Raw genomic sequence first — 21558 nt, 5'->3', positions numbered from 1 at the left:
AAAATTAAGTAATGTCTTTGTGGGCTGAAGGGGTTTAAAAAGCTCTACACTGTGGGAATGAAAGTTTTATATTTAACACTTGTAGATATTCAGTAGATTAATTTAATAAGCATTTCAGGACAAAACCTTGGCTGGGAACTCTATGGTAGATAATTATGCAAGTCTGTGTCTACATGGCTTTGTTTCCTGCTTGCAGGCATGCTTTCCATGGCTTGGATCACCCTAGAAGGGAAGCCAGTCTTTGCTACACTCGTAAAAGCCTCCAGCCACACTCCCTATGAGAACTCCTAAGGGATGTTTTAACCACAGAAAAGTTCTACATTAAATTTCACATTTAAGATGGAAAACACTTATCAGTATTCCAAAAAAAAAGGTGTCAGATCTTGTTATCTGGCCTTCAGGGGAAAACTGTTCCTAATGAGAAAGACCCACGAGGACCAAAATCAATATTAAATATATTCTGTATTAAATGGGCATTTCTTTCTTTTGAAAGAAACCATGGCTCAGACTCCTGTGAGCCATGCCGCTTTCAAAGATCACTAACTAGAGTTCTTGGCGGTCACTGTTCAGAAGTCACAGCAGACAATGTCTTCTATGCAGTGCCAAGCACTATGCTCTCAGCTGAAAGGCCAAGCCCACAAGTGCGGCTGATGTGGCGAGGACAGTAAGAGCCCAAACTACATTCAAATCTTCCCTGCAAACACAGGACTGAACTTAACCAAATATAAAACGCTGAGTTAAGCAGATGGAGTTTATCTCATTTTAAGCAAAACTGCAAGCTTAAACCATATCTGTTTAAATACAAAGAACAGGTTCTTAGGATTCTTCTTAAAACCCAGATTCTGTGAGTCTCAGTCTGCCTCTCCCTCCCTCCCTCTCTTCCTCTCTCCTTTCCCCCCCTCTCGCGCCATTGTCTGTCTCTCTATGTGTGTGTTGGTCTGTCTGAATCCAGGGCCTTATGTGCGCATGCTAACGCAGTGTTCTAAAACTGAGCTATGTTCTCAGCCTCTTAACCCGATGCTTTAGGAAGAAAGCTTTTCAGGTAGACTTGATCTGGAAATAAATAAAGTGCAGCACGGTGGAGGAATGAGGCCTGGGAGCTTGAGGAGTTAGGGTTTCTGACGTTCTGCACGTAGCCCACTGGATTTTCTATGTTCATGACATTTAACAATGTCAGTGAAGCTCTTAACTGAACCACATGTCATCTAAAGTCATCCCAGACTTAAAACTCCCGCTTTCTCCCCACTTAGTCACACTAACTATTTACCATACAGTAGATAGTAACTGGATGGTAAGAGGCCTGCAGACACAGACATCTAATTTTAGGAGCATATATAGCAAATAAAGGGAGGAAGGTTTGTCAGTACAGTATAAATGCAAGACCGAGAACAGCCAACATTTCTACTGTTTCTCTTCCCATGGAAATTTCAATGTATACATTGTTGCTCTTTTTCCTGGTGAAAGCATAACTTTTTATTAGTTCTTTGAGTATTTCATACATGCACATAATGTATTTTGATCATAACAACACCCCCTGCCTTGATCTGCCTCCTTCATTGCCTTCTCTCAAGAAAGATTATGATACAAGGAAATGTCCGGTTCTTCTTTCTCCAGTAGCTGTGCACTCTATCTTTAGCACTAATAATCAATTGCTTATACTGGGGCTGGTGATGTGGGCCTGCAATCCCAGCTACCTGGGAGGCTGAGGCAGTAGCTCTGCCTGCACTGTAGAATGGGTTCAAGGAAAGACTGCGCACTGTAGTGAGGCCCAGCTTCTAAACAAGAAAGGAAGAAGACCGCAAACAAAGGTGCAGTCCAGAAAAGGCTCAGGATGAGCTGTGAGCTTCCTCTCCCAGCGTCACACCGAAGACTTAGCTCCTGATTGAGTCAGGGTGGCTGGCACTAGTTCACTGGTTCATGAGATTCAAGAGTGAGAAGGGACTTGATTTCAGTTCCCCAGGAGAGCGTTATTGACTGAAGGCATATATAAAGTCAACAGATGTTATACTTTTAAAATGCTAAACAATTTGGATGTCTCTAAGTCAAGTGTATATTAAATGTATTGCTTTTCTATAAACCAACAGAATAAGACTAAAAGAAATTTAGTATTTGTCAAATTGATAACATCACTACTTGCCAGTGCCGTTGGTTGACTGAATAGTTTGAATGCAACTGATACAATTTTTTACACTGTCAGTTGTAATCTCTCTCTCTCTCTCACACACACACACACACACACACACACATACTTACCAAGTAATTAATATACGAAATGAAAGCCACAGCCATAAGAGGTAAACACAAGAGCTGCTGCGAGAGTTTACAAATACTTAAGACTTTAATGAGAGGCTCATATGTACCTAAAATTGAGTTCTCATGCCAAGCCTGATTTAACAAAAAGTTGCTACTCATGAACATGAATATATTGTTTATACTGAAATACAGATTTAATGAAGGAAATGGGATATTCACAGTTGATCATTATATTTCTTTGAGATTTCTCCCCTCCAAAATTTCCTATATACCGCTTTCCACTCTCCTTTAAATCCATGGCTTCTTTCTCTCACTAATTGTTATTGCATGCATCTGTATGTGCTCTACATTTTATAAGTCCCCACAGTTCCATTTGTTCCTTACTTACTGAAATTGTACTCAGCCTGCACAATATTATTGCTTGCTGTCACACTCTTACAGCCTGAATGACCAAGTCCAGAGGGCTATTTGTTAACATTCTTCTAGTGCAATTCATAGAGGCTTTGTAAACTCTGCTTGATTTTAAAACAAAATGGAGGTAAAAAGATGTTTTGTATAAAAACATATGACTTAAGCAATAATGACAGAAAGGAGCTGGGCCTTGGGGATTACGTGCCAAAGCGTGCCAAGCTCCTTGTGAGACTATGCAAGGTTCACACGAAGGGGAACAGCAGATAACCAATGCAAAGGAGCTTTCTTCCTGCCTGCTCTAAAAAATCCAGGAGTTGAAATTACGACAGTCCTACTTCCAAACTGTCAGAAGCAGTCATAAGTGAGTGAATATAATATAATGGGATTCAATGAGGGTCCTTCAGGATAGATATGGCTGTGGCAAAAGATCTTCTCCATTTTAACTTCTTTTTTTAAAAAATTCATTCATTCATTCATTCATTCATTCATTCATTCAATGTAAGTACACTGTAGCTGTCTTCAGACACTGCAGAAGAGGGCATCAGATCTTGTTACAGATGGTGGTGAGCCACCATGTGGTTGCTGGGATTTGAACTCAAAACCTCTGGAAGAGCTGTTTGTGCTCTTAACCACTGAGCCATCTCTCCAGCCCTCCCTTTTAATTTCTTAGTAGGTAAACTTTGCTACATAATGTGCTAAAGCCCAGGGCCCTCTATCTTGATGTATAGTATGCATCTACCTTAGTAATTATACATTAGTAAAGTATAATGCAGACCTTACACAACTGTGTAATAAGATGGATTAAATTGGTATCATTTTGTAGCATTTATGTCTAATAATAAATTACACTATCTGTGCATGTTGTAGCCTAGTGGTGACATATGTGCTTAGGTATGTGAATCCTTGGGTTCAACCCCTGACATATAAATAGATATTAAATCAGGCAGTGGGGAAAAAAAAAGAAAAATTAAAACTCAGAAACTATATAATACTGACAGTCTAAGGTCTTTCAAAATCAAGAATATATATATTTTTTAAAGTGGGAAAATGGCAGGAACCAGGAAATGTTATACAAAATGAGACAACCCAGGCCCCAAAAGAAAACAGTTCATGATCTCCTCACATGAAGGCCTAGCTTCAAACGTGAGAGTTGTGTGTTTAACTTGTGTCTACCTACAGAAGTCAGGACGCCAGAAAAGGTTCATGAGGGAGGAGGGGAGATGAGGCCTCAGTGAAGAGTTACAAGTTCAAGAGGAAATGGGACAGGGATGGCAGAGGGGTGGGGAGGGTGAGAGGGTAGGAAGCAAATTAACCATAGTTAGGAATGCAAGACAAAGTCTTAGGGACTGACATTAATCTATGAGCTAGTTACAAATACAACTTAAAAATAAAAGGCGTTTCAACTGAGGTATTCTCATGGGCAGACAATGCTCTTCCTAGAAGGCGTGGTTATTACATGAAGATCTGTGTCAGGAGCTAAACAGATCCTTCAAGTTAGTGGTCTAGGAGGCTGCAGAGGCACAAACCAGCACAGGACCAATGGTCTCAAGTGCTATATTTTGCTTCTTCAAGAATGTGGGTGTAAAACTCCCAATGAAGAGTCAGACATTTTAAGAAGGGTTAACAGGGCTGGGGGGGGGGGACTGGCAGGGGCTGAGGTCTTGTACTTGCAGATTGCATGACTTCCAGAAGCTGTGTCATAGTTTACCGGGGAAAGGAATACTTCAGCAAGGTCAGTAAGAGCAAGGGAAGACAGGAAAAAAGATGAAATTGTATGCCTCTGAGTGACAGGAAATTAAACATGAGCGAATACCTCACCTTCGCAGCATGATCTGCCTTATCTGTCTTCCTTATATCATGTAACAATTAGTCTATAATAAATTCAGAAAACGCTTTCTCCAGTCTTCCTTCCTTTCTACCCTTTAGAGATCTGAAGTATTTTGATTTTTCATTGGGTTCTCTCCCACTGTAAACTACAAACATTAAAATATAGCAGAACTAGCTAGCAAACCTCTCTTCCAGAGCAGGGTAACGTCACTCAGCTTCACAAGCTAGGCCAAAGCAAGAGGAACTGAGCAAACAGATGTAAGTTATCACAGCAGCCTGTGCTCTCCAGAGGCCAGCCTGGCAGTGGCATCACAGATGAGAACAACAGGGGCAGAAGGCTGTCTCCTAGGACAGGGCCAGGTGTGCTTGTAAACCTTCTGAGGAGCTCACCCTTGTCATTAGCTCGGGGCTTTCAAAGGCTGGTGCAGGTGACTGGCTGCAAGCACACAGACAGGACATGCGATCTCCCTCTGTGATTTCAGAAGCCATCTGTCCTGGCAGAGAGGACTGATGAGGTGTCAAGAGACTAACTCTACAGATGGCCATGATCCGTTGGCTACATAACAAAAAGGACACAGATTCTCATTGGGAGGGCTGTGTGTGGGAGGGGTGTGTAGGGGAGAGGTGAGAAGGGGAGGTGTGTGCGAGGGGTGTGTAAGGGAGGGGTGGAAGACAGTGCCCTTCCCTGCACCAAGGCTGAAGTGAGTCTAACCAGGAGAGGTTCTGCTCATACCTGGCTTATCATTTCCTGCAACTCCTTTTTACAAACTCCCATCTTTGTTTGCAAACTTCCTGCTGGCTGGATAATGGGACCCATGTGTTAGTTTTCATGCTTCATTTGAAAATTTGGGGGGGCATTAAAAAGGGGGAAAGATCTTCACAGGAACAATGTGTTTAAGCACTTTTCACATCGACCCACTTTTTGGCTGCACAAAAATTACACACCTTTATTTTTTCTGTAACTCTAACTTAAGGCTGTCAATGAGGTACGTGAGGTTAGGAAATAAAAGCTGTGTCCCATCTCTCATTTTAAGTGGTGCTTATCTTTCAAAGACACTGGGATTTATAGTCTCGAATGGCAGAACCATATATTAGGAACCTCATAATGATCTTTAAGAACTTTTATCTTCGCCTTTCTTGGGGATGGCCAGAGAAGCAGAGCAAGATAATCAATAAGGCCCTGACTGCTGGAAGAGGAGGCTGGGTGAGCACCCTCAGACAGAGACCAGAGCACAGGCCAGTGGTAGAGGGCAGCACACACTGGGGTCAGGAATCCCGGGGCGGTCCCACACCGAGGGGAACTGTATTTATGCCAACAGAAGTGAGAAAGCATGCTGAAGAGTCGTGACTTTCAGCTGACTGCATTTCTTTGAGTCTTCCAGGAAGTCTAGATCTGTCTTAGGCTAAGTCATAAAAAGAGACTTATTTGCAACCAAGAAATCAGATGGCTAAATATTTTATCTTATATGTATGTATGTATGTATGTATGTAGTCGTGACTTTCAGCTGACTGCATTCCTTTGAGTCTTCCAGGAAGTCTAGATCTGTCTTAGGTTAAGTCATAAAAAGAGACTTATTTGCAACAAAGAAATCAGATGGCTAAATATTTTATCTTATGTATGTATGTATGTATGTATGTATGTATGTATGTGCACCATGTGTGCACAGTGCCCAGGTATTGGACCTCATGGAATTGGAATTATAGACAGCTTTAAGCCACCATGTTGATACTCGGAATTGAACCTGAATAACCTCTGGGATAGCAGCCCATGCTCTTAACCACTGAGCCATCTCTCCAGCCTCCAGGGGGTTAATTTTTTTTTTTATCATGAAAGCATTCTATATAGAACTGCTCTAAAATTTAATTTCCCTGTTTTGCTTAAATAGCTTTATTAATACAAATTTAAATCTTACAGTATTTAAGACATCTTTTTGGGAAAATGGGGAAAACAGGCTTTTAAGAGGGAGCTAGTACCAATGTTAGGGAATAGTTTCTTAGTACTACTCCAATGGCCTTAGTATGGCAAGAAGAAACCATTTCCTGTGTTTATAAAAACTTTCAGTTTTACTACAACCCAATGAGTCAAGATTTCTATGGTATTTGACCATTACACTGTTCAGTGATACAGCTTAGTCATACATATCATCCTGTTGGGAGCCATTAAGACAACACAATTGTCCTGATCTCTGAATTGGGCCTCTCCCCCAAGAGAAGAAAAGGGGGTCAAAAGCGGGCCACCGACGCACCACTCTGAGAACAACCACAGATTGTTCCAGCCCTAAGTCAGTGCCGGATGTCCTGACCTCAAGATGTACCCTGATACCGCCAAGTCATTCCTGCTTCCCCGTGTAACTGCCTAAAGAATGTGCAATTCTATTGCCCCACCCCTCCCACTGATAAGTACCTGTACTTCCCCTTTAGCTTGTGCAATTCTACTGCCCCATCCTTCCTGCTGAAAGGCACTTCCCCTTTTGCTTGTGCATTTAAACCTTGGGCCTGGCTAATACATTGGAACCTTGATGCTACTCAGACTGCTTCCGTGTGTCGTTATTTGCACAAGGTTCTCGTCTCTCTCTATCCCCCCATTCAGTTCTTAGGAGAAGAACTCGAGACCCTCGAATAACTGGACCTGCTAAATGGGTCATCATCCAAAAGGAAGTCCATACGGAAAGCTCTCTCCTCTCATAATGACAAAGGGCAGACAAACACAGTAGCCCAGGCTAGATAATTAAGGAGCTTAGAGTCTTAGGGAAGCGAAGGCCCATGTAAGGGGCTGGCAGCTCAACTAGATGTGGGCCTGGGCAACTTCAGCATCCCCAGTTCTATCCAAGTAACATTACACTTACGTAGGATGCTACATGCAGTAATTTCTGACTGTAGGAGCAGAGGAAAAGCTAATGTCCTCAATCACTGTGTTGTGATCAGGCATAAGGTATTAGAATCCTTTAGTCAATAACATTAGGCTCAAAGCATATTCACTTCTGGGCTGGAGAGTTCACTGAGAGTCATCAGCCAGCCAGCATGCTCTCCAGGTAGAGAGGCAAGGTCTACAGACCAGGAGCGGGGTCCTAGGTTACTGTAGTACCTGCAGCTCCCGAGTTTCCTTATGTTTTAGGGAACAAGTTTTTATATTTTGTTTTGACAGGCTTCAAGTATCCTGGGTCATAATGAGCCTGTGACAGTAATTCACTTCTACATACTTACCAAAGGTGTGTCTTTTCCTCCAACAATGCTGAGCCCAAGCCCGGAGCGCCCCTTGGATATTTCTATGATCATTTCCTGGCCAGGGACGATGGGACATGTTGCAGGGTCCACCGAGAGTGGAGCAGGGTCCACTGGGAGAGTAGCCTGGAAGTTACCTGGAAAGTGACAAAACAAAATGATTAGCAAGCAGGAGATGCGCTCATCTTTTACTGCCTGGAAGATGGGGTTGTGTGGCTGTCACCTCTCTCCCTTCACATGAGGCTCTATGAAGGGAAAAGCTGGACCATGGCTCTCCTTTCCCACTGGATAAACCATGACACTGCAATGACACTTTCTGAGATGAAACCATTAATTCCTTGAATCTGTCACCGTATCAATTTTAGGTATATTCAATTTAAAAAAAAACTCAAAATATACCATGAAAATCAGCATGGAAAAATTAGACACGATGACTACTTAGAAGCACAAAAGCAGATCGTGCACTGGGTAGAGAGGCCATCTCCACACGAGGCTCTGAATTTAGGTTTGTCCCATGGGGTCTGTGGTGGTCTGAATATGTTTGGCCCATAGGAAGCGGCACTTTCAGGAGGTGTGACCTTGTTAGAGGAAGTGTGTCACAGTGGAGCTGGGGTTTTGAGGTCTCATATATATGCTCAAGTCTGGCCAGTATGATCCAGAGCCTCCTCCTGGCTGCCTGTGGAAGACAGTCTCCTTTTAATGCCTGAGAACCAAGATGTAGAACTCTCACCTCCTCCAGCATCATGTCTGCCTACACGTTGCTATGCTTCCTGTCATGATGATGATGGACTGAACCTCAGAAGCTGTAAGCCAACCCCAATTAAATGTTTTCCTTTATAAAAGTTGCCTTGGTCATGGTGTCTCTTCACAGCAATGGAACCCTAACTAAGACAAGGTCTTAGGTTTAATGTCTTATACTGTAAAAACCAAAACAAACGAAATAAAAATGTACTTAAATACTTCTAAATAAGACTATAACGCAACAATTAAGATGTATAAGGGAATTAGTAAAATACACAATTAAAAAATTATTTAAAATTTATCCCTAATATCACAGGCTTAGCTTCTCTAATCCAGAGATCTGGAATTTTTTTGATCATTGACATAATATCATAAATAGAAAATTATACATATTAACTTCATGTGATAGGAAAAAGTTCAAATACAGACATAAACAGCCTTCAGGCTGTACAATGAATGTGTATATAAAACATAATGGATTCCGTATTCAGATTTGAATTCTATATCTAATCTATATCATAATGTATATGAACCCGTTCCAAAATCTTAAAGATTTCTGTTCCCAAGTACCTTGGTAAAGGTTATTCCACCCTCATATACAAAGGTAAACACATATACACACAAATATATGCACATATTTATATTATAATAAATATTACTTCCTGAGGCCATAAAAAATTTTGTTAAAAGAGTTACTGATATTTTCAATACTCATTCATCATCATAATTTAAGCTACAAAATGAATTCCATCCTTCCTTCCTTCGCCTATATCCTTTTGAGACTAGACTCCTGAAGGCCCAGGCTGGCCTTGAATTCACTGTGTAGCTAAGGATGACCTTAAACTCCTGAACCTCCTACCTCCATTTCTTAAGTGCTTGGATTATAGGTGCCACCATGCCTGGCTCTGAACACCAACTCCTTACTGAATCACAAATACTCAAATGGCTTATATCAAATATATATATAGTGTTGAAAACTGGCTTCATTATGATTTTGGAATCATTATTTATGACTTAACTTTAATCTTTGGGAGAGATTGGTAGGCAATCTGTAGGCCTTCGTTTCATCAAATGCTTACATGGAGAGCCTTTTCTGTTTGTGTGTGTATTCAGTAGTGGGGCGTTCAAGCTCAAAGGTAAGGAAGCAGAGGAGGTCCAGGCAGCTAGCTGTCCTGCATCCCCATCTCACTGGTAAGGAAGCAGAGGAGGACCAGGTAGCTGGCTGTCCTGCATCCCCATCTCACTGGTAAGGAAGCAGAGGAGGTCCAGGCAGCTAGCTGTCCTGCATCCCCATCTCACTGGTAAGGAAGCAGAGGAGGTCCAGGCAGCTAGCTGTCCTGCATCCCAATCTTATTCTTTTCTCAAAACATCATGACATTTTCCTTCTCCAAAGGTTCACGAGGCAGTTTTGGTTCAATGAAGTCATACCAGAGCCTGTGACATCTGCATGTGCTGACTGACACAATGGAGTTGGTGATGATGGGATATCTTGTGAGCTGGAGGAGACTTGTGTTGAATATGTCTGCTGTTTTATCTGGCAGGCAGCCTACAAAAGGAGAGAAAATCATATGAATGTCAAAGAGAGAAGTCATAAAAGCATTGTAAAACTGTTGCATTATTGTTGTGTTTTGAGAGAACAGGATGCTCAGAGAGGAGGCAAGGGACAGCTAGGTTGATTTTTGTTCTGCTTCCTATTCAACTTGGCTTCTAAGGTACTTTGATGGAGGCTTAGTCAGGGAAGCAGGATATGAGTGGAATATTAACTTGTAGTTTTGTACTTTTGTTGGAAAAGTCCCCAGTAAATATTAGTGTTAACTAAGAGAAAGGAAGGACTCCATGCCTTCTCAACTGTCACGTAAAAAGCAGAGGTGGTGACCTGATTTGTAGGCTGGATTCCAGTAAATGTCAGGCTGTCCCTGAACTCTAGAAATACCTACTCCAGGTTCTGTTCTTCGGTACAAGATACCAGTCATTGCAAGAACTTAGACAATTCTAACCACTCTGTCTTTGTGTTATGCTTTCTAGTTTTGAAAATACTATTACCTGTAAAGATACCTCAACCACAAGAATAGCCCTCAGCAGACAATATTATTATTACACAGCTACTTTGAGGAAGGAAGGTAGCCGAAGTCAGCTGTTAGAGAATGCTACAGTCAGAGTACTTATGGGACAGCTGCTGGGCTGTGGCTCTGGGGTGTTCATTTGGTTCTCTAGGCTTTTACCTATATACATGAAAATATTTGACTTTTACTTATTATCACATCAGGAGATCAGTGGAGAACTTTTGGATCAGTTCTCAGCTTCTGTCCGAATGAGGCAGGGTGTCTATTGTTTTATGCTGTGTACTTCAGGCCAGCTGGCCTGCCAGCTTCTAGCAAGTCTCCTTTCGCCCATCTTGCTGTGTAAGCACTGGGCTCTGCATCTGGCCTGTTTATGTGGTTCTGGGAACAGAACTCAGGTCATCAAGCTTGCAGCACAATGCTGTCACCTGTTAAACAACCTCAGTGCCTCTCTATCTTCATCTTTAATACTGACTGGACCTGTACTTAAAAAGCCTTTTCCTGTTACATGTCTACTAATAAGAATAAAGTGTGTGTGGAGGGGTTATTACTAAAATCTGGGGGGCGGGGAGGGTAGCACAGAGGCTCAAGATTACTTAAACTCAGGGATCTAAACAGATCCATGGTCACAGACAGTCATACTAATCAGTGTCTCTCTGTGGACAGGGTCAGTCCTCACAACATCAAAGAATACACTTAAAGAAACACATGGATTGGGAAGTTCTCAGGCACTAATGAGCTTTGAGACTGCAGACAGCACTTGGCCTCCTCATCTGCACATTGCTAGGTGGGACAGCTGTACCTTGTGAGGTGGTTGTAAACATGAAAGAGAAATTAATACCAACAATGCCTGCTCCCTCCCACAAAACAGATTATAAATGACCCTTGAGCTTTGGATCAGAAATTTTAGGGTCAAAACACTCCATTTCCATCAGTAGCCAGCTGATTTGGTTTGCTGGAGTTCTGGCCACTAAACCACTAAAATCATCTCTCTGGACTTTAGTTATTTCTATTCTTTCCTCCCTCCCCCTACCTTCTGTTCCCTTCCCTTCCCTTCCCCTCCCTCCCTTCCTTTCACTCCCCTCCCCTCCTCTCCCCTTCCCTTCCCTTCCTTTCTTCCTTCATTCCTCCTTCCCTCCCTTCCCTTCCTCCTCCCTTTTTTCCCCTTGGTTTTCTGAGAGAGGTTTTTGGATCTCCCCTCCCCCTCCCCCCGTGTGGCCCCGGCTGTCCTGCAATTTGCTCAGTAGGCCAAACTGGCCTCAAACTTAGAGACTGGCCTGCTTCTACCTCCAGGGTACTGGGATTAAAGGCATGTGACACCACACAGGGTCTCAGGCATGCTATGTAAGTATGCTAGTGTCAAATTGCATGCCCAGGCCTACACATTTGGCCTTATTTACATGTTCTGCATATAATTTTCCTGCCCTGCTTGCCTTTGGCAATGATATGGAAGTGCAAGCAAGATCAACCCTTTCCTCCCCAACCAGCTTTTAGTTATGGTGCTGCATCACAGCAAGAGTAACCCCAATTAGGACATGTACGCATGCTCCTGTACAGACGCAAGCACACATAGGTAAAAACACAATTAAACATAAAGTATAAACTACTTATATAGAAATAAAAACCAGGATTTAAAAAGAAGGAAAACGTTAATAGCTACAAACGTTTGACAGATAGAAGTTGATTGCTTACTGGGTGCACAGCAGAAGCCAGACAACCCAGTACTTGAGAGGAGAAGGCAGGAGATCATGGTCAGCCTGGGCTATATGGGTTTGAGGCAAACCTGGGCTACATAAAGCTCACCTTCCCCAATCAAACAAAGATTTAGGGCCTGGCTATTTCATTGATTGATGTCATCAGACCTCTAGCTTTTTAAGAAAAGTGAAACTCAAAATGTAAGGAACACTAAAGTTAGTGTATTTGTATCTTTATCAAATTACCAATTCTTCCATTTGAAAATTTTATTCATGGCATTGTGTAAGATATGGTGGTCTTACAATTTAACTGCCAAAGGATGTCTTGGGAAAATATTTGTGTGTGCATGCCCAGTGTGCCCAGGTGGAGCTAAGAGAACCACTTTTGGGGGTCCATTTTCTCATTACATCATGTGGATCTCAGAGACTGAAATCAGGTCATCAGGCACCTTTACCTGCTGAGCCATCTTGTTGGCTCGTGGGTGCCTTTGAAACACCCATTCTGGCTGCCAGAACAGACTGGTGGTAAGAGGACACTTCTGTGTGCCCAAGTGTGCTCCGTGACACAGCTGTGCATTGATACCAGGTCTTAAGATACCCTTAACCTCTGCCAGTAAGGAAGGACTTGCCATCACAACCATCTAATTTGCTTGTGGAGACAGTTCATATGGCACAGACAGTTCCTATGGCACACTACCCCACAGAGCAAACCCCAAACACAACGCACACTGTCAGGTGACTCCGATGCCTTCTGCTGCTCTGCCACCATGTTGTCATCAACCACCTGGGACAGGTCTTCCTGAAATGTAAAAGACACAGACAGCTAGCAACACAGGTCTCAACTGTACCTTCAGCCTCTTGCAGGGACCTGGGCTTTGCATCTATCTCAAAAATGACCTCAAATAACACAAACACATTCTTCATCCCCAACCTGGATAAACTTGCACAAGTGAGCTCAGGCTACTCCTGTCAGATATTCCTTGATGTCTTGTATTTGTGCTGAATATTAAATAAACTTCTGGGGTTCAATTCCTGCTTTTCCAGTACCCTTTCCCTTTAAGATACTCATCTAGAGGCTCAAAGCACACCTGGCAGAGTTACTGTGAGAAATAAAGGTAAGCTAGTCCTCAACTCCAGGAGAGAAGCAAGTGATCTAGACATGGGAGGTCGACACACAGACAGAGGTGACATTGTCAACTGAAATGCTGGCCACAGTGTGCATGTCTGTCTCCTCTCTGTGTAGATGGATTTAAGGCTGAAACATCATTTGATGGTTTAGGTTAGGCATGAGTTCCTGCAACTTGGCTTGGACAAATCATGGACCACGAAGCGACAGAGAGATGATGATTTGAATGAGAGAGGATATGTTTGCTCTGGTGCTCCGGGGTGGTGTGGGCAGGAAACAAGAACAGAGTGGCTTATAAAACGGAGTGTTAGAAGTTTGCAATCCTAGCTCCTTGACTCAAGCAAATGTGAGTCTGTATTTGAGTCTTCCAGCCTTAATTCCCCACATAATATATAAATGGGGTGCGTGTGGGGAGGGTGCTAGGTCTCAAACCTAGGACAAACAGCTAGCTGAGATGCCTGTTAGCATATCAAAGCTGATGTGGGTTGAAAGGTTCTCCCAGCATCCCTACCAGTCACAGAGTCATCCTGGCCAGCACACCCCGCCCCTCAAACTTCTTCAGCACTCAGACTGGGCTGGGCTGTATTCCAGCATGGATTTGGATTCTGGTGCCATGGTCCTCTGAACAACAGGACTACCCTCAGTCCCTTAATTTTAGGGCCACAAGTATTTCACTCCTTTAGATCTCTGCCACTCTTGTGGGAAAAGTTCCTAGAATCCATTTCACCCGACTCCTTACACTTTGCTATAAAACAGACTATGTGCTATACGATGAATCTGTCACTCCATGCCATAACTCCTCCCTGGGCACTGGGTGGTGTCTTTTCCACACTCTCAAGCCTCAAGCCTTCCCCAACTCTGCCTTGTCCCTGTTTTTTGTTGTTTGTTTGTTTGTTTTTGTTATTTTTGGCAAGTGCTCTCTCTCTTAAAATTTTTGTTGTTGTTGTTGTTTTAATATTTCGTAGAATAAAATATCTAAATGAGTGCTACCTGCATCAAAAATTAAGAATTTGATTTTAAAAGCACGAGTTGAATTTCATGCAGGCCAGCAAAGGATACACAATGAACTTGCATCTGTGGCCTGACTCCACTGTGTGGCTTCACAGGTCAGAGAAAGGGCGTGGAAAGGTCAATAATGGGGATATTGCAGAGTAAAGCCAGGCTACAGTAGAACCAGGAACCACGGCTACCCCTTCTGGTTTTCACCAAGAGCAACTGCATCTCAGTCATGTTGCCGCTGCAAACCTGCTTTAACAATCCTCATTCAGCCAGTGAGGGGACAACAGGGAGGTTCCTCAGGGTCAGAAATATTCAATATGAATCTTTTCTATCAAAGAGTATATCACTTGTGTTTAGAACAAGGATGAAAATCTTTTTCTCTCTCCCACCTTGTGTGACTTGTATGCAAATATTCCCCACAAAGTAAAACCTTCCTTTACTCAAACCTGCTGTTCCCTTCTTGGAATTTGATGGCCTGCAGCCCTTTCCTCTCCCTTCCATTTCCCATGTGCTCACGATTTTCAGACCAGCCAACTAAGTCAGGCCATGCAATGGGAAAAACACCCAGCTCCCTCCCAGCTAGAATAAAAACAACGCATTTGCTGGTTCTCTGTGTTCATTCGGTATTTGAGCTACCTTCTTGATCAAGTGTAAAGTCTGCTTTGTGTAGACTCTGTGGTCAATAGCTGGTCTCTTTCTTTGAGGTCTGGACTTATTTCTAACACTAGCAATGGATCAAAACCTCTAATTTAGATACTGCTCAGAGCAAATACTAACTTGTTTTATCCCTTTTCTTAAATTGTTTTTACACTTATGTACTGTGTGTGAAAATGTGTGTATGTGTGAGTGTATATGTGCATGTGTGTAAGTGTGTGTGCGTGTGTGAGTTGGTACATGAAGGTCAGAGGACAACTTGTAGAAGAAGTTGGTTCTTTCTCTTGAGTTAAGTCCAGAGGTCAAGCTCAGGTCACAGGCTGGGTGGCAGAGACTCTTGAGCTACCTTTTTAATCATGTTCATTTGTTTATGTCATTTGACAGCAGAGGAGCCCAGTACTTACCACCTTTCCCTACACACTGGCGGGATGATTATAGGAACAATTAATTACAGGGAATGAGACCTCGTGGATCTGGGGGCTGGTGTCTGGAAACCACTTGTTCCTTCACTTTCCTCTCAATGTCTAAAGTGTAACAGGATGAAATGACAGAAGCAGACGGTGTGACGTCTGACTCTGCACAGACCTTACTTCTCATACTGATTACCTTATACTTCCAGTGGAAGGGACAGGGGCTGCTGCTGCATGACAGTGCTGACCATGACAGCTAAAGGCTACTGACTACTACTACATGTCAGTTGTGAACCAGTCACGCTACACATATGTTGATGCGCACAATGGACTTTTGTGTTAGATGCTGTTATGGTCTGTTTTAAGCTGGGTGTGAGGGTGCACACATTAACAGTGCCCAGGAGGGGGAGGAAGGTGAGTTCAAGGTCATCCTCAGCTATATAGTGAGCCGGGCCAGCCTGTGCTACAGGAGACACTATCTAAAATGAACTAAAAACAAAACAGAAACCCCAAACCCAGTCATCTGTTTTCGGAGTCTGAATACCGGAGGCACAGAGAAGATAAAGTATTGCCATGCCAGAGCCCAACCAGACACAGCTCATTCTCAGCCAAGGCACAAACCTCGTGAGAAAGAGAACGCACTCTTGCTTCCCAACCTCAGACAGGTTTGCAGGTGGCTCCGTATTTAGATTTGTTACCAAGTCAGAACAAATTGCACTTGTTTATTTCTAACCTGAGATTCAAAACAAGACAGAAGCACTTCATGGCCCTGCAGTGACATCGGTCGCTTCCCTCTGCTTTACACACAGGCTTAGCACTTGCTCACATTCCTGCTACTGCACCAACGGAGCCCTTAGTGCATTTACATCTGAGCTCTGGGGCATTTTAGGATGCTGACTTTGCATCTTGGCTCATGAAACAAATGGGCACAGCACATTTGGTTGGCACTGAAAGCCTCAGCACAGTGTGGGAGCTCCTAATAATGCACGAGTCAGCATATGGCACTTCTGAGGGGTAGTTCTTAAAGGCATATCGGATTCTTTTGGATGACAGTTATGGTGAGAGGTAAGTCTGGCCTGAAATCCTCAAAGCAGACTGACTCCTTGTCTTGGTTACCTTTCCACTGCTGGGAAGAGGCCCCATCACCAAGGCAACTTAAAGAACAAAGAGCTCATTGGGGGCTTGCTTACAGTGTCACGACCATCATGGCACGAAGCATGCAGCACTCAGGAAGGCATGGTGCTATAGCAGTAGCTGAGAGCCAAAATTTGATTCACAGGTAGGAGTGGGGGAGGGCAGGAGAGATGGAGAGAGAATGGGAGAAGGAGAACAAAACTAAAATGGTATGGGCATTTGCAATACAAAACTGACTGCTCCAAGGAGCTAAAGGGATCTGCAATCCTATAGGTGGAACAACAATATGAACTAACCAGTCCCCCACCCCCATCCCCGGAGCTCTTGACTCTAGCTGCATATATCTTCTGCAGAAGATGGCCTAGTCGGCCATCAGTGGAAAGAGAGGCCCATTGGACTTGCAAACTTTATATGCCTCAGTACAGGGGAACACCAGGGCCAAGAAGTGGGAGTGGGTGGGGGGGGGAATGGGTGGGGGAGGGTGTGGGGGACTTTTGGGATAGCATTGGAAATGTAAATGAAACAAATACCCAATAAAAAAAAACCAAAAAACAAAAAAAACCTGACTGCTCAAGACCCACCTCCTCCATCAAAGCCATACCTTCTAATCCTTCCCAAATAGTTCCACCAAATAGGTACCAAAGACTTAAACAATATGAGCCTATGGATACGATTCTTATTCAAAGCATAGCTCCTGTTCTAACACTGGGTAATTAAAGTACCCCTTCTCTCTGGACACATTAACAGCCTAAGATAGACAATGGGACCAAACAAGAATAGAAATCTTCAGATTCTAATGACTCAAGGGAAGAGTGGTCAGCTCTGCTCTGGCAGAGGCTTAGCCCCAGGAGTGATTCACACACCAGGCTGAGGAGGTTGGTCCAGCTGAGGGAGGGTTAGGCGAAGAGATACCTTTATCCACTGGTTTAGATTGTTTCTGAGTTCAGTGATGATTCTATCCTTCCAGTGACTGCACGTGGCACAATTACTTTTGGTTAAGCAAGTTACTAAAAACTCCAACAGCACCTGAACTTTTCTTTAAAAAATTTGTTGTTTATTCCTTGAGAGAAAGTAACCTTTAGCCTGCATATTTATGCTTCGTAGTTCAGGAACACACAGCTCAGTGACAAGCATCTGTAGAGATCAACCCAGAGGAATTCTTTACATTGCAAAGTTAGTTTGAATCAGCTTTTACCATTACTTCAGAGTCTTTCAAGGAGTCATAATTTCTGTAGAAACCTATATTCTCCTCTCTGGGTTCAGCTGAACTTGAGAGAAGCGACCACTCCCAGGGTGACAATAATGGACACCACAACATAAGACCACAAGATGCTCAGCCTGAAGTCTGCCCTTGAGGTGTCACCAAAGGACTGGAGGCCATGGAAGTAAATGTGCGCCACACACCGCAACTGTCCTTTTAATATTTATAATGCCAATTATTTCTGGATGTGGAGTCTGGATGTTGTAAAGGTCAAACTCTCAGTCCCCTAAGTAGCTGGGAGTACTGGTACACAAGGATCCTTCCCTCCTCCTGTCTCTTTGAGTCTGTATGTGGGTATGTGAGATGTGTGTGTGTGAGTGTGATAATGCGTGTTCATGAATGTGAGTGTGGTCTGTGCATGCCACAACATGCATGTAAAGGTCAGAGGTCAATCTCAGGTTTGTTTGAGATAGGGTCTGTTTGCCACTGCATACCCCAGGCTACCTGGCATGGAATCTTTGGAGACTTCTCCTTCTCTACTTCCCATGGGATTTGAACTCAGGTCCCCATGCTTGCACAGCAAACACTTTCCTCACTGTTCTATATCCCCATCCCTAACAATTACTACTTTAAGGTAGTTTCCAAATCTTATCTGTGATAATTATATCTATGCCTCAGTTTGATTAACTATAAAATAGGTTAATAATACAGTTGATCTATTATTAATCTATTAATAATAGAGTTGATGGATTAAAAAAAAAGCCTAAAGGGTTTTCTTACATGCCTATGGGTTAATATTAGGACCAATCTAAAGATGTTATCCCTCGCCCACAAAGTGTGGATTAGAATGGTGTTTCTTAGAGTGAATACAGCAAATGCGAGCCGCCACTAATCTCAGCAGATCTGACAGCTCCCGGACAGCCTGGGCCACGGGCACTGTGGTTAGTAATGCCCAGGTCACATAGGTCTTCAGTAGAAATGCTTTATGTCTGAAAGATTCTGTGGCTTTAGAGTTTCCTTTGAAAGACACCACAGCCTACCCAGGTCTGAGCTTCTTCAGTCTAAATATTAAAGCAGCAACCGAGGCATCTCCAGGGAGCTAAACTCTCCCTCACAGGCCAGGGGTGAGACATGCTGCTTCCCAAGAAGCCTAGGACTCTGAAGGCCCCTGTGCCCTGCTCCTCCATCTTTGATAACTATTAGGAATAATAGTTGTAGTATTCATTCCTCCATTTAGAAAAAAATGCTCATGAAAAAGTGGTTCCTTCCAGTTAGTCCCAAATTGAAGTTAAGTCTCCTCAGTGAACCAGTCACTGGGCAGGAGAAGTGAGGTGGGTGATGTTTAGTGGAGGTGAGCAGAGATTGTGAACTGTGTTAAAATGTACGCCCCCTCCATCTTTGTACTCAACAGGTCGCCTTCCTCATGATTCCCCATTATCTGCTGTTTCCATACAGGAGGAAAGGGGACACATGAAAAAACAGTCTATGAAGTGGATTTGATTAGACGTTCAGTGTCGATTTTATGACTTGCAAAGGGAATTTATCATCTGAGCAAATCTCAAGTGCTCTATGAGGTGGAGATATAAAGAACAATGGTCTGTGAAAAATGCCACATATTTGAATGCACTTGAACTTTACATTGGCAATTTGCACACTGTCACAGGAAACAGTCAGTTTCCTGTTCCTCGCAGAGAGTCCCCAGCCCTTGCTGTAGATGGCATTTCTATGGTAGATCTGAAACAGGAATGGAGACTTACACAGTCACACTTGTTGGGAATACCAGCCAGAAAGAAAACTAGGTTCTAACAAAGCTACAGTCACTAGAAAAACTGAGACCATGTTTTACAATTGGGCGCCAGTGCTAACATCAGGGAACAATCTTAACCAAGCGAAGAACTTGATTAAAAAGTAAGGCTCTCCTGACTTTTCACATTTCTATTCTGGCTCATGTGGAAAGGGGGAAAATTCATAAATATCATGGTGCTATTTCTATATAGAATGCCATACCATTTCTGTTTACTGCTTTACTGGTACAACAGGGGTGCTAGCTGGCAATGCTGACACTTGCCCTCGTTTAGTACTCTCACCTGAGTAACTGACATCAGAAACAAGAAACTACACAATGCACTACAGGACAGAATTCCACAGTAGGCATGGCATCTTCTCAGGATGTCAGTGTCTTCCTTCAGTTCCCAACCCTTCCTTTTTAGAAGTCTAAACCTCCCACTTAAGAACACAAGCAGCCCTGTTCTCACCTTGTCTGTGTTTATCTTACCATGGCAGGCTCTCTAACACAGGGACACCACACGAAACAAAGTAGGCTTTTCTTGGACAGCAGTTTTTTTCAACAGGCTATTAAATTTTCTAAACAACATTTGGGGATGGATGTAGCTGATTTTCTAGAGAGGAGGAGAGCAAGGGAGACTAAAGGGATACTAGGTGGAACGTTGGGGACATAATTCAGTACTTAAAGTGTTGTGTGTTTGGTGTTTGACACCCAAGAACCTGCTAACAAACTGGGCACAGTGGTGTGTAAGCTGCACTCCCAGTGCTGGGGAGGCAGGAATAGGTGGATCCCAGGGGCTGGCTGGGGAGCTTCGAGAAGATCGTGCCTGAGGAAGAGACTTGATGTGGATGTCTGATTCCCAACCCCGGCATGTACACTTGCCCCACCACAAGTGGATCTGAAGCCTTGTATGCCAGGAACGATTATCAGTGTGAGGGTAGCCACTATGTGTTTTTATGGGGCGGGGGGAGAGCTATAAAATGAAGAACTCTCTGGTGGTCATTTTTCCTGTTTCCTAGTAACCGTGGGCCTGTGGGCAGGAAAGTGCTTCACTGGAGTCTGCAGTCTGTCAGTGCCTATCACAGTGTACCACCTCACAAGTTAGGAGCTCTCCTGAAGACAGGCTTGTGCCCTTCCGGGCTCAATACCATCTCTCAGAAGCCTTGTGGGTCAGGAGACCTCTTAGACATCAACATCAGTGACTCTGATATAGAAGGTATTGGATCCTGACAGCAGGCGTGGGCACTTCTGGTGATAGGGATAGACGAGGCAGGCAAAGGGCTAAGAGAACCATGAGACTGCCAGGGGGCAGACAAACCGGGAACATACACTGAAGGGGCAGTCTGTCCTGCTCATCCATCTGCAAATAGAACTGGGAACTAGAATTTCTGGGTAAAAGCTCCTGCACAGATGAGTCCCCATGCCTAGTTCTGGAGCCATGGACAGGGCTGACTGCTGGAGGAGGGACTGTCAGCTTTCCTTATGGGTGTGGGCCTTGGTAGGTCAACTGGGATCAAGTGGATGGCCACATACCAGAAAAATATGGAGGGCAAAACTGGGAGTCAATGGGGAAGTAAATCAGGAGGGAGAAGAGAGAAGACAAAATGAGATTAGGTTGTCAGTAGGGAGGTAGCAATGAATCTGGGAGAAGCTATGGGTGGAGTTGAGGGTGAGTATAATCATATTGATATGTGGTTTGTGAATTGTATCTTGGGAATTCTGAGCTTCTGGGCTAATATCCACATATCAGTGAGTGCATATCATGTGATTGGGTTACCTCACTCAGAATGATATCCTCCAGATCCATCCATTTGACTACGAATTTCATAAATTCATTGTTTTTAGTAGCTGAGTAGTACTCCATTGTGTAAATGTACACATCTTCTGTATCCATTCCTCTGTTGAGGGACATCTGGGTTCTTTCCAGCTTCTGCTTATTATAAGTAAGGCTGCTATGAACATAGTGGAGCATGTGTCCTTCTTACCGGTTGGGACATCTTCTGGGTATATGCCCAGGAGAGGTATTGCTGGATCCTCTGG

General features: G+C 43.5%; 1 protein-coding gene across 7 annotated transcripts in view; it reads right to left on the bottom strand.

The window, feature by feature from the left end:
* The window catches only part of Patj (PATJ crumbs cell polarity complex component), a 314627-nt gene that overhangs the window by 61692 nt on the left and 231377 nt on the right, over positions 1-21558 (bottom strand). For all 7 annotated transcript variants that reach the window (XM_021159452.2, XM_029475856.1, XM_029475854.1 and 4 more), the window contains 3 exons: positions 12936-13007; positions 9883-10000; positions 7696-7850 (listed from right to left, as the gene is read on the bottom strand). In XM_021159452.2, coding sequence (XP_021015111.1) covers positions 7696-7850; positions 9883-10000; positions 12936-13007 — 345 coding nt within the window. The remainder of the gene's footprint in view (positions 1-7695; positions 7851-9882; positions 10001-12935; positions 13008-21558) is intronic.

This window comes from Mus caroli, chromosome 4 (assembly GCF_900094665.2).
Source record: "Mus caroli chromosome 4, CAROLI_EIJ_v1.1, whole genome shotgun sequence".
Classification (NCBI taxonomy): Eukaryota; Metazoa; Chordata; class Mammalia; order Rodentia; family Muridae; genus Mus; species Mus caroli.
The sequence above is the reverse complement of the archived record's forward strand: the minus strand, read 5'-3'. Positions and strand labels throughout refer to the sequence as shown.